The 13,026-nt window shown below is 36.6% G+C and overlaps 1 protein-coding gene across 1 annotated transcript in view; it reads right to left on the bottom strand.

Annotated features, from left to right (window-relative positions):
• The window catches only part of LOC115210256, a 439,746-nt gene that overhangs the window by 316,296 nt on the left and 110,424 nt on the right, over nucleotides 1–13,026 (bottom strand). Inside the window, exon 11 of the mRNA XM_029778744.2 lies at nucleotides 12,382–12,569. Within this exon, the coding sequence (XP_029634604.1) occupies nucleotides 12,382–12,569 (188 nt within the window). The remainder of the gene's footprint in view (nucleotides 1–12,381; nucleotides 12,570–13,026) is intronic.

The raw sequence follows: 13,026 nt of genomic DNA, 5'->3' as shown, positions 1-13,026 counted from the left end.
CATTGTGTTATTATGGCTGCAGCATTATCTTGTTTACTGTTACAACACTGATACAGTGTATTTAAACCATCTGTAACAATATTGTGGCAGTAACACAACACTGGAGATGGAGGATACAACAGAATGATAGCAGATAAGAGAGGTATTTAGAACAGGATATAACAGAATGGAGAAAGAGATCAGAGGTGATTGGTTGAAATAGTGTTGGCAGAAATAGAAGTAGTTGATGGTGGGGAAACCGTGAGGGGATGGGATGTAATAGATTCCAATTTTGTTCCAAAATTCTGACTGCTTTCTTTTTCTTAATATACAGTAGTCAAGAAGTATCATAGATGGGAGAAAGATGAAAATAGAGAGAAATACTTGATGTGTCAGAGAAGGTGAGAGAGTGAGGACAAGGCCTCACATGTACAAGGAAAACAAAGTGGATTTTAGAATATCATTTTTGCAGTAATGGATGGGTCTTCTCAAGCACAGCAAAATGCCAATCATCTCAGTCTTTTGTCATCTCTTCTGTAAAGCTCAGCATCTTGAGATCAGCTTTTAATACTTCATCTTATGTCTTCCTGGATGTCCCTCTTCCATGAGTTCCATCCACTTTAAGCAATCAGCACTTCTTTACACAACTGTCTTCATCCATATACAAGCAAAAGAATGATGGGGATCTGTTTGTTATGATGAGGTGTTGGGGAAGGCTTGACAAATACAGATTAGGTGCAGAGGCAGGGCCCAGTTAGTGTATAGACATAAACTTAATGCTGTTAGGACCTCACACCCTGACAGCTGTGTCTTCTTGAACACAGTGAATTGCTAATCATCCCAGTACTCTGTGTTTCTTCTATGAAGGTCCATATCTTGGGATTAGCTCTCACTACTTTGTCCCATGTCTCCCAAGATTTTCCTTTTCTATAATTTCTATACACATTTAACAATTAGCATGTCATTCCTCCTCCATGAATATCACATGACCATACCAGTGCATACATCTGATTTCCTATGACCATTTTTTCTCTCAACACATTTGTACTTTTGTCATACAAGCACACTTATGTTGTAAATCTAATGAAGTATGCTAGCTTCACTCGTTTCTAGATGTCATATACCCTATGCATTTAAGTATGTATGGTTAAGTTTATAGGAGTGTAAGAGGAGTATGACAGGAAAAAGTTGAGAAGTAACAGTACAGAAATGGGGTACAGAGCAGAGTATAATAAACCTGTAGACAGATGAGGAGAGAGGGAATGATATATATATATATATATATATATATATATATAATATATATATATGAAGGTTACAAGTACACAGTTGTGACTTTAGTGACTGGAAGACAAAAATGGCAAGACATAGCGATAGCAGATATAAAGTGTTAAAAATGAGGTTAGAGGTGATGTAACTCACTGGAGAGGGAGAGATACCTGTATACACAAAAAGAGATGAGCAATGGAAAATAAAACGGAATGGATGATATTGAGACTGAGGGAAACTAGTAGGACAAAAGGGGAGAAATATGTGCAGATTCTACTATCATATAATCACACCAAACGGATAGTGCCATAGGTGTAATGAAGAGATGTTAGGAAGATGGGAGGTGGGGAAAGCTTGACAAGGACAAGGGCAGGACCTGCTGAGTGGATAGACATAAACCAAATACTTTTAGGACCTTACTTATGTGGTGATGGGTGGGTTTTATCAAGGACAGTGAAATGCCAATCACCTCCATTATTTGTCAATTTCACTGCTTCATTCCATGTCATCCTGGATCACCCCATTCCACAAGCTCTATCCACTCTAAGCAATTGGCATTTCTTTATACGACTGTCCTCATCCTCATGTGACGTGCATGTACCAGTGCAGTCTTCTTTCTCACACACTACATCTGATTCCTCTTATGCCCAATCTTTTTCTCAGTATATTTATACTATGACATTTATGTACACTTACACTGCACATCCACCAGAGCAAACTAGCTTCATTTCTTTCCAGTCTTCTCATGTTCTCTTCATTCAGGGCCCACATCTCTCTATTATGCAACATTACTGTTCCCATAGAAGCATCATACAATGTGCTTTTCACTCTGACAAAAAGATATTTTGTTATCAACAGAAGTAATAACTCCTTGAACTTTCTCTATCCTGTTCTTATTCTAGCAATTACATTTTCAGAACATCCTTCTCCACTGCTAGTTAGACAGCAAAAACTATCTACTGCCACCAGGGCATTTCAGAGAATCTATTTCCAGTGTTTTTAGTCTTTATTGCTCTAGTACATCTTCTTCAAACAAAGTCTCCTTTCTCTGTTCATTTTTATGTGATTCCACAGCAACTCATATGTGTCCAGAGCTTGCACTGTGTACACCATACAGAATTTCTTACCTTCACATTTCAGTCATATTGAGCAGGGCCATTTTCTTGAAAGGAATGAAGTCTGGTCTGTTTTCCTGCTAACTAGAACTTTAGTTTTTGCTAAGTTAGCTTTAAGGCACTTTTGATTTCAAAAGTGGAATTTCAAACCTGGAATTTTTTTTCTCATTCTAACTATAGATTCCACTATAAGAATGAGGTCATCAGTATATAGCAGTTCTCAAGAGTAGCACATCATAAATTCCTCTGCTATGACCTAGAAGACTATGATGAATAGGAAAGGACTAAGAAGCAAGCCCTTGTGTACTAATACCAGCACACTAATTCATTGTTAACACTCACTTTACTGACAGTATTTCTCTACATGGCTTGTAAATCTTGCAAATCACTCATCAACATCTTGATTCTTCAGAGACCAACTGATGAAAGGGGAAGTGACCCTCATAAGTATCACCAAGAGCTCACTCCCAGTTGTAACCATCAAAACCTTGAAGCTTGCCCACAAGACTAGGTGTGTATGATAAACTCCATCATATATGAGGCAGAGGTCACAGTAATGCTTCAAGATAACCTGACTAGAAAGAAAAATTACACCAGGTTATGTGAAGTTAATTTCAAAAGATGTTATACAGGCGCAGGAGTGGCTGTATGGTAAGTAGCTTGCTAACCAACCACATGGTTCCGGGTTCAGTCCCACTGCGTGGCATCTTGGGCAAGTGTCTTCTGCTATAGCCCCGGGCTGACCAATGCCTTGTGAGTGGATTTGGTAGACGGAAACTGAAAGAAGCCTGTCGTATATATGTATATATATATGGGTGTGTGTGTATATGTTTGTGTGTCTGTGTTTGTCCCCCTAGCATTGCTTGACAACCGATGCTGGTGTGTTTACGTCCCCGTCACTTAGCGGTTCGGCAAAAGAGACCGATAGAATAAGTACTGGGCTTACAAAGAATAAGTCCCGGGGTCGATTTGCTCAACTAAAGGCGGTGCTCCAGCATGGCCGCAGTCAAATGACTGAAACAAGTAAAAGAGAGAGTAAAGAGTATACAAACCACTTTTCTTTTCGGCACATCCACGAAAGTAAATAGCACACCACATACAATCAAGTGGAGAATTGTAGAGAGATCCATGCCATATGTTAACAGATCTAAGAAATACAACTCATGCATAGCTGAAAGATCACATATCCTTTTGATATCCAAGAATTCCACTACTGCTTAATTCCAGATCCAAAATTTTCAATATGCGAACATATTGAAAAATTTCTTTTGGCAACCTGAAGGACATTCCCTCTCCTGATTGAGCCAGACTTTGGACCCAACGGAATTGTTTTATTCTATAACAATTAACTTAATTATGGCTTTATGGCCAAAGGGGACATAGCTCTAATTTTCTTTCTTTTTCCATTCTTATTCACCCTCCAAACTTTTGCATCTAACTTGTCATTTTTTCTTGTGATTTCTCTTGTACTAGCATCCTGATTTGCAAACTGAATAGACCATGTGCTCAGAATACATACTGTCACACCAAAACAACATCTGCAGCAGAGGAAAGAAACCAGTCACAATCTCACCCAAGTTTGTGACAATGAAATCAACAACAGAAGAAAATTAAAGAGAAGTATGAAATATGAACTATTACAGACCTCTCCCTAAGAAGCATTGGTAAAATTTATTTATTAGAAGAACAAGATAAAAAAACTGAACCAGTTCACTGAGATGATTGCACATGGGTACTTGGCACGAAAAAACACAAACCACAGATGGGATTGATCATGTCAAAACTTGGTATGGAGTACCGACAAGTTTATGACATCCTACTTTGAGGGATACCTCCACGCAATTCAAAAACAAGAGATTCCCGCTAAGTACCTACAGCATAAAAAACAGAAAATGCTGACTGACAACAAATATAGGCTGTGCAAGATCAGGACTGAAGACAACTACATTTTTGCCAATTGTGAGAGACTGTCTTCCAGATATTATCCATCTTTTCATAAGGCATGATGCAGTGGTCAGAACAGTCTGGAACAGGATAGAAAAAAAGAAAACACCTATATATATGAAGTTGGTTATATTGGGTCAAAAGAATATTGGTGGAACTTAAAAATTAAAGAAGCCACCAAGTTAAAACACAACTGCCCAGGTAATGTTGTGAGGGACCACAAGGAAAAGATATGTTCTGTAGTGGAAATCAGCTACTCTCTGGACACGAATGTGGTTAGAAAGATACAAGAGAATGAAGACATCTATGAGCCATTGATAAGGTCTTTTCAAATTCAGTACCCAAGATGCTCTTTCAGCTTCATATCTATCATTATTGAAGCAACAGGATACATACCAAGCTGTCTGATTCAAAGGATGGCTGAACTTGGGAACTTGTGGAGAGAGTGCAAATCCTTAATTCATACATGATAAAAATGATCACAATATCTGAGACTATAAAAATCTGCAAGACCTTTTTAACATTTAAAGGATGATGAACAAAACAAGATGCTTCCTTTCACAACCTTGCAACCAAGCAGGTGGTTGGTTGAAATTTATTCTAAATTAAAAGAATAATGAGAAAGAAAAAGACCATATGCGTGTGTGTATGTATGAGGGATGACTGATCAAGATATATTCCTGGAATGTGACCAAATGAGGTTTATTTTTCAACAGAGAATGGATGAGGATAGCTGTGTGAAAAAGTGCCACACTTTAGCGGTTCAGAGAACCTATGGAAGACCTGGGATGAGGTGGTGAAGCACGACCTTCGAACATTAGGCCTCACCGAGGCAATGACTAGTGACTGAGACCTTTGGAAATATGCAGTGCGTGAGAAGACCTGGCAAGCCAAGTGAGATCATAACCCATGGCCTATGCCAGGGGTGTAACCAGCCCACTTATGCATACATTTCCTTCATTGGACACTAAACTCTGCTTGCGAAGACCTGTTGAGGCAAGTGAAATCGAAATCAAATCAAATTCACGAATTCGATGACTGGCACCCAAGCCAGTGGAACACTAAGAGCACCATCTGAGCATGATTGCTACCAGAGTAGCTGACTGGCTTCTATGCCAGTGGCACATAAAAAGCACCATTCGAGTGTGATCGTTACCAGCATCACCTTATTGGCACTTGTGTTGGTGGCACATGAAAAACATCTTAACGAGGTCGTCGCCAGTGCCGCTGGGCTGGCTCCTGTGCAGGTGGCATGTAAAAAACACCACTTAGTGCCAGTACCGCCTGACTGGCCCTCATGCTGGTGGCATGTAAAAGCACCCACTACACTCTCGGAGTTGTTGGCGTTAGAAAGGGCATCCAGCTGTAGAAACACTGCCAGATCAGATTGGAGCCTGGTGCAGCCATCTGGTTCGCCAGTCCTCAGTCAAATCGTCCAACCAATGCCAGCACATTTTCACCAACAATAATTGGTGCACTTGGTTTTTTGAGTAAATGCTTAAGTAACAATCTGGAAAAGGTAGTGTTTTCAGAAAAAGAAATCTACCAGCTGACACAAACATTACAGAACAGCAAAATAATGCAAGACTCTTTTTTGAATCGAAAAACTACCTTCGCATTTTTATTAAAAAATTCACTGACCATGAGTAATTCTCGCACATTCACAGCAAGCAAGGCACAGGGCCAGACTTTAGATCATGTAGGTGTATTTTTACCGACTCTGATGTTTACACACAGCCAGTTATATGTCACTATGAGTAGAGCAACAGACTCCAGTAAATTGAAAATTAGTGCTGATCAAACAGAAAATATCGCCTAGTCAATATACTTATTGGTATGACTATTCCTTGAGTTTGGATCTAGACTACACTGGAACTACAAAAACTAAATCAGAAACAAACACACAACAAACTTATATTTCTTCACAAATGTGGCTGCACACACCACACTGTACATTGCACTGTCAGTATGCATGTACCTTTATAAGGTTTAGGACAGTTCACTTCCTATCCCACAAGGATTTCACTACAACATCTCCCCTTTTTGAGATTGACTTTCTTTGGAAGTCAATATTTTTCTTTCATTTATTATATATTACCACATCTACCCCTACTTTTTTTCAATTCCCCAGGAAGAAATTGGAATATTTTTTTCGTTTTGGCTCTACTTGCAAAAGTTCTGTTTGTTTTCCTTTCCTAGTTGATATACTTGTTGGTTTGACTATTCCTTGAGGTACTGGGACGTCAAAAATGTCAAAGAAATTCCATTGGTTTTTCATGTCTTATTCTTTCTTCTGTAAACCTTCTTTTCAGTTAGTTTAAATGTCTTTTGTGTTTCAAACGTTTACTTGTTATACCTTCTTCCCAACTTTCCTTTCCATTTCTGAATATTTTAAAAAACACCTTGTCACCGATTTTGAAGTATTTTATCTTATTTTCAGTGTTTCTCTCCACTTTTTCTTTTCTTCTGGGTAGTAATTTATCAAACACTGACCTGACTCTCCCACTGAACATTAGTTAGCCGGCAACACATCTAAAGTGGTGTTGGGGTTAGGTGCTATTCGGTAGACACTTAAGAATTGCATTAATACAGTTTCAGTTAGTAGCACATTCCTAGAATTTTTCAGCGTCCTCTTTAACATGTCTACAAAAAGTTCCGCTAGTCTATTCGATTTCGGATGGTATGGCAGAGTAGTAATATGCTCCACAGCATGCATTTTGCAAAAGGTTTTAAATTCCTTTGATGTGAACTGTGTTCCATTATCAAACACTATAGTGTCTGGGACGCCATATTGCACAAAAAATTCATCCAGAAATCCCATTGTTACTTTGGAGGTTGACTTCCTACATTTACATATTTTTGGCCATCTTGTGTAACTATCCACAACTGTTAGATAATACCCTCTATTTAATGTTCCTGCGAAATCTATGTGTAATCTAGATCAAGGTATGTCAGTCTTGGGCCAAGGCTGAATTTTTATAGGTGGTGCTTTTGCTGCCAGGGCAAAACCCCTGCAGGCTTTCACCAATTTTTCAATATCCTGATCCATATTCAGCCAGCAGAATATGATTCCTGGATGTCCCATGTGGAATTCTTTTAGCATACGATTTTGCAAAGAAACAGCTGTTACAACCCTCTGAGTGTACATAAGTATGTCATCACATATCAAATACCATTTCGAAACTATTATGCTTGGCTACATTAGTTTTTGAATTTGTTTCTGACTTCACTATTTTTTTTTCATTTTTATTATGAACACATCCTTCTCTTATTTTTATTTTTTTTTACTCTAAAGTGACAGGTAGTTCATGTACTACATTGCAGATTATATATTTTATTTTGATTTCAGCTTTTAATGCTGCTATTACTGTGTCTTCTAACGGGTCATTGTATTTAGGAATCAATCTTGACAGCCTATCTGCATGTCTCATGAGTTTTCAATGGTAGAAATTCCATCTTAATGTCATACCCCAGCAGGATCATCCCCCAGCGCTGCAATTGGTTGGCTGTATGTAATGGGGATACCCTTTTTCACTCTGTAAATTGACAACAATGGGCAGTGATCTGTCTGCAGACTCAATTTCCTTCCATACATGAATTTGTGAAATTTCTTCACCGCAAAAATAATGGCTAATGCCTCCTTCTCAATTTGGTCGTAGTTTTTTTCAGCTGCCAACAATGAATGTGAAGCATGAGCGATGGGTTTTAGGCTACCATTTTCATACTTGTTGAAGATTACTGCTCCTATACCACTTTCACTAGCATCTGATGCTACTACTATTTTTAAATAAATACACCTACATGATCTAAAGTCTGGCCCTGTGCCTTGCTTGCTGTGAATTTGGATCAAAGTGCAATAATGACAGTTCCTATGTTAAAACTTTAATTTCTTCGAATGCAATAATGTCTTTTTTCAATAGGTTGCTTAGGGGTGCTCTTAGCTCATGTATATGTTTGGTAATAGTTTGTGAACCCCAAGAATGCTTGTAACATAATATTTTTTGGGGGAGGCATATTTTTTACTGAAGTCAATCTTAAAGGATCTGGCTGCAACCATTTTTATCAATAACTTGCCCAGATACTTTATTTCTGGCATGAAAAATTTGCATTTTTCCTTGCTAAGTTTAAATCCATACTCCTTTATTCTTTCAAAGACCTTTTTAACATGTTCTTCATGCTGGCCTCAAGACTCACGTTTTACAAGTATGTCATCCAGGTAAGCTATAGCAAAATCCGTATCTGCAAGCATACTGTCCATCACCTGTTGGAAAATACTAGGTGCCACCTTTATCCCAAAAGGAAGTTGATTGAATTCATATAAATCTTTATGGGTGTTTATCGTTAATAATTTCAAACATTCCTCTTCAACTTGTAATTGTAAATATGTTTCCGACAAGTCCAAGTTTGAAAAAAATTTTCCTCCACTGAATTTCACAAAAATTTCCTCCAGACTTGGTAATGGGTAATTGTATGTTATCAAACATTCATTCAAGACTGTTGAGAAGTCAGCGCATACTCGTATTTTATTTATTTATTTTTCTTTACATCTAGTTGAATGAAATAATCTATACAAGAATGGTGCCCATTCTGAATAATCTATTTTTTCTATAAGTCCAAGCATTTCAAGTCTATCCAATTCCTTGATGACCTGATTCAATGTCGCAAAATGTAAAGCTCCAATTTAAATACTGGTACATTGTTTGTTTTTACTTGAAGTTTTACTTTTGTCTTGGTGCACCTACCTAATTCTTCAGAAAAAACATCAGGAAAAATCTTTTCTAAGTTCTCTTTTAAATCCTCCAATGCTTTTTTTGAACTGGTGTAAGAACTGTTTACATTATTACAAAAAATATTTATGGGGAGGTCCCATAAATTAAATAGTTCTATCCAGTCTGTGCCAAATAGTTTGTCGTATTTTTTAATACAAAAACTTTGGCTTTTAAAGTTTTTCCACGAAATGTCACCTCACTTATTATTTTGCCCCAAAATCACAATTGTTTCCCCTGAAAAACCTCATGCAATTTTCGAAGTTATTTCAATATAGGCTTTCCTATTTTTCTACATGTATCACTGTTAATTAACATGATATCACTACCTGTATCCAGCTGTAGTCTCATACTCACATTATTTATTTTTAAGGAGACAAATTTTCTTTTTTGTGCCTCGCTTTGCATTTATGTTGACAATACTTTTTCTCGAAATTTTTTCATTTGACCTTTTGTTTCACTCAACAATGTGAATTCTTATGTCCGATTTTTCCACATCCAAAACATTTTAGGTTTTCAAAAGGACAGTTTCTTTTAAAATGTATTTCTCTATACCCATAGCATAGTTTGGATCTTGACTGTTGTTTTTCTTTTTTCTTATCTGTTACAGGTTGACATGTATATACATTTGAATTATCTTTTTCAATTTTTTTCTGCATCTTGTCATAAATTTATAATCCTTTGGCATTCTTCAACAACTGCCTGTAGAGTAAGTTTCAAATCTTGTTCTAGTTTTGTCAATATCTGAGCCTGTATCTGACAGCTGGTGTTAAGAAGGGCATCCAGCCGTAGAAACATTGCCAGATCAGACTGGGCCTGGTGCAGCCTTCTGGCTTCCCAGACCCCAGTTGAACCGTCCAACCCATGCTAGCATGGAAAGCGGACGCTAAACGATGATGATGATGATGTATCTCTGCATCCTTGCTTGCACAAAGATTACATCCTTGTACAAAGATTACACATTTGAACATGTCTGGGGTTAATTCGTTGAGCTTAAATTTTTTACATTCTCTGTTTATGAGTCTGGCATACGTGATGAAATCTTCAGTTTCTTTTTTTTTTCAAATTCAAGCACTCCCAGCAAATATTAAATAGTGAACTTCTTTCACAGAATATTTTAGATAACAAGTTAATTGTTTCCTAGAAACAAATTTCAGATGGTTTTCTCAACAGGATGTAATTAAAATACTTTTCATGTTCTGCGGGTGATAATTTCTTTAAAAAAAGTTGTACCTTTTTTTCATCCATCCAGTTTCTACTTTCTTCTTTGAAGATTCCTTCATATCTTCTGAAGTATGCAGAAAATGTAATCCCTTCTTCTGGATTATAAGTAAATTCTTAGCAACCCCGTCTGCCGTAAACAAACCTGAAGTGATTTTGGACTGCAACAATAATTCCAACAACAGTTGATATTGTTGCTGTTGCTGTTGTTCTTGTTGTTGCTGTTGTAGTTGCAACTGTTTCTGTTGTTGTTGTAGTTTCCGTTGCAACTGTACCATGGAAGCTAATAGGTCTTCTATGCTAAAAATGTCCACAGTGAGTTTCAAATGTCTCATCACCACTCTTATAACCTTGAGTTTGGATATAGACAAAACTGTAACAGTGTTATAACACTAGAAAATCTAAATCAGTAACAAACATGTAACAAACTTATATCACTTCTCAACAACTTCTAAGACTGCCTTTACAAATGTGACTGCACACACCACACTGTACATTGCACCTTCAGTACACATGCACCTTTATAAGGTTTAAGATAGTTCACTAGCTATCCCACAGGGGTGTCAGGATTTCACCAGAACACAAACATTGCACCAGTTATTTTCCATAAGGAAAGTGAGAAAGTTTAACATGGGAGCATAAAGAATCAAAGCTGATATGTAGACTTCTACATAGTGCAAATGACTAAAAGGTGCATATGAATTTTCAAGAAAATATTCATTCATATTTCAAAAACACCTGCAATTATAGACTAATGTAATGATTTTACAGCATGGTATGACTTGACAAATAAGTTCTGATATATTTGATAGTGTCTTGGAAAAACAATATGGAATGGACACATGAAACAAATTGTGTAAATTATGTAAACGGCAATGTATGGTGCTTCCCATAACATGCGATCATGCATGTTTGTAATCAGATCTACTAAAGCTTACTTAGTAGACATTGGACTTAGGAAGGATGGCAGAGCAGCAGTTCTTGAGCAGGAGAATTGAAGTAGAAAATACTTCATCATGGCTATGATAGATGTGAGAAAGGAGCATCACTACTAAGAATGAAGAACAAGTCCTTAATGAGTAGTAAAACAAAATAGTTACTGAAAAGTTAGAGTAACTAAAGGTGGTGCTCCAGCATGGCCAGAGTCAAATGACTGAAATAAGTAATAAAAGAATAACTACAATTGCACTAGCTTGTTGTAGTGGCTGCATTTTAGAGTATGGGCTAAAAGAACCTGGGCATTACTTGGTATTATGAATGCTCAGCAATCAATCAACTATTGGTGCCATTGTTTTCAAGTCTACTTTTCTATGCACATATGGATCAGATGGAATTTTGTGAGGTAAATTTTCTGCAGCCAAATGCCATTCCTATCATCAGTCCTCACTTGATCCCTTGGTCAGAAATGTTTTTCATAGTTAGACTGAAAACCAACAAGAGGTCTGGACTGTTTCTTTAACAATCAGGTAAATGAGTGAGGACACTTTGAGAGGACAACATTTTAACCTCTATGAAGCAGAACTTGTATGAGAGAAGTAAGAGAGCTACAAGTTGAGTGCACAAAAATCAAGAAGAATAATGACTTCAAAAAAGGTTAGGTGAGAAAAGTGTTTTTAATGCAGGATGAGATATAGTTGTTAGAAGATATAGGTGTCTATGCTAAGGTGAAAAGATATGTATATGTCAATATAATATATTTAGTGTTGAGCTTTTTTATAAAACTGTAATGCCCATTACTGTACTTCTCAATAAACAAAAATAAAGCTTCAAGGCCATGGTGTATGATTCTTTTAAGTATTGTATACTCATCAACACAAAATTTATATAAAAATCATACACCATGCAAAAAGTGGTTATAAGTTAGCAATGTCTTTCTGTTGAGTGAGTGAATTAATTGAAATACAATTTTTTCAAATATTCAGTATGTTTTTAACATTCTTACAATTATTCCTACATTTTAAAAAATAATTTTCCTTTTTTTTCTCTCAAATAATAATAATAATTTCTTTGTACAAGACCAATACCTCCAATACCCAGTTGCTTTCCAGCATTATTCACATTCTGCAAGAGTGGATGTTACAACTTACCTCACTGCTTCTATGGGGAGTTTGCAATTTGAAAGGTCCAGGTGAAAAAGCTGGAAGAAACTTGAGAATAGTTGTTTCCATGACTGAGGAACTGTAGCTTCTTTTGTTTTCCTAAGACTGAAAGGGTTCCGGGAGAGGTTCAAGTGGTTCATATGATGTACACAGCCTCGTACCAATGCACCAGATAGCTATAAGAGAAATTAATCTGTATAGAACCAACAATAATAAATACAGTAGCTTCTGTTTGTCTTGAATTTAGCTTTTTAAATTATTATATGGAGGAGGAACCATATGGTCACTTTTAATGGTGAATAGCAACAACGAAAAAATAATTTATATAAACAAAAATAACTCATCGTAATCAGTTAAAACATAGATGTATTTACTACTGGTGGTAGTGGTAAGTGATAGTGGTGGTGTAATCAACATTTAATATAAATATAAATAATTATTCATGTGTAACTGAAGACTGGATCATTAACTTAACTTGACATTTAACAAAAGCTGAGAGAGTTTGTAACAGGTATGTGTAAAAGAAGATGTAGAAAAATACAGTATTTTGTATCTGTATTTGATTCATAGCACTTTTAACGTGAAATCAAGTGTTGAACAGTTTTTGTCCAAAATTAACATGCAATATTTCTA

Source organism: Octopus sinensis, linkage group LG1 (assembly GCF_006345805.1).
Source record: "Octopus sinensis linkage group LG1, ASM634580v1, whole genome shotgun sequence".
NCBI lineage: Eukaryota > Metazoa > Mollusca > Cephalopoda > Octopoda > Octopodidae > Octopus > Octopus sinensis.
Note: the sequence above shows the minus strand (reverse complement) of the source record. Positions and strands in the feature narration are given on the sequence as shown.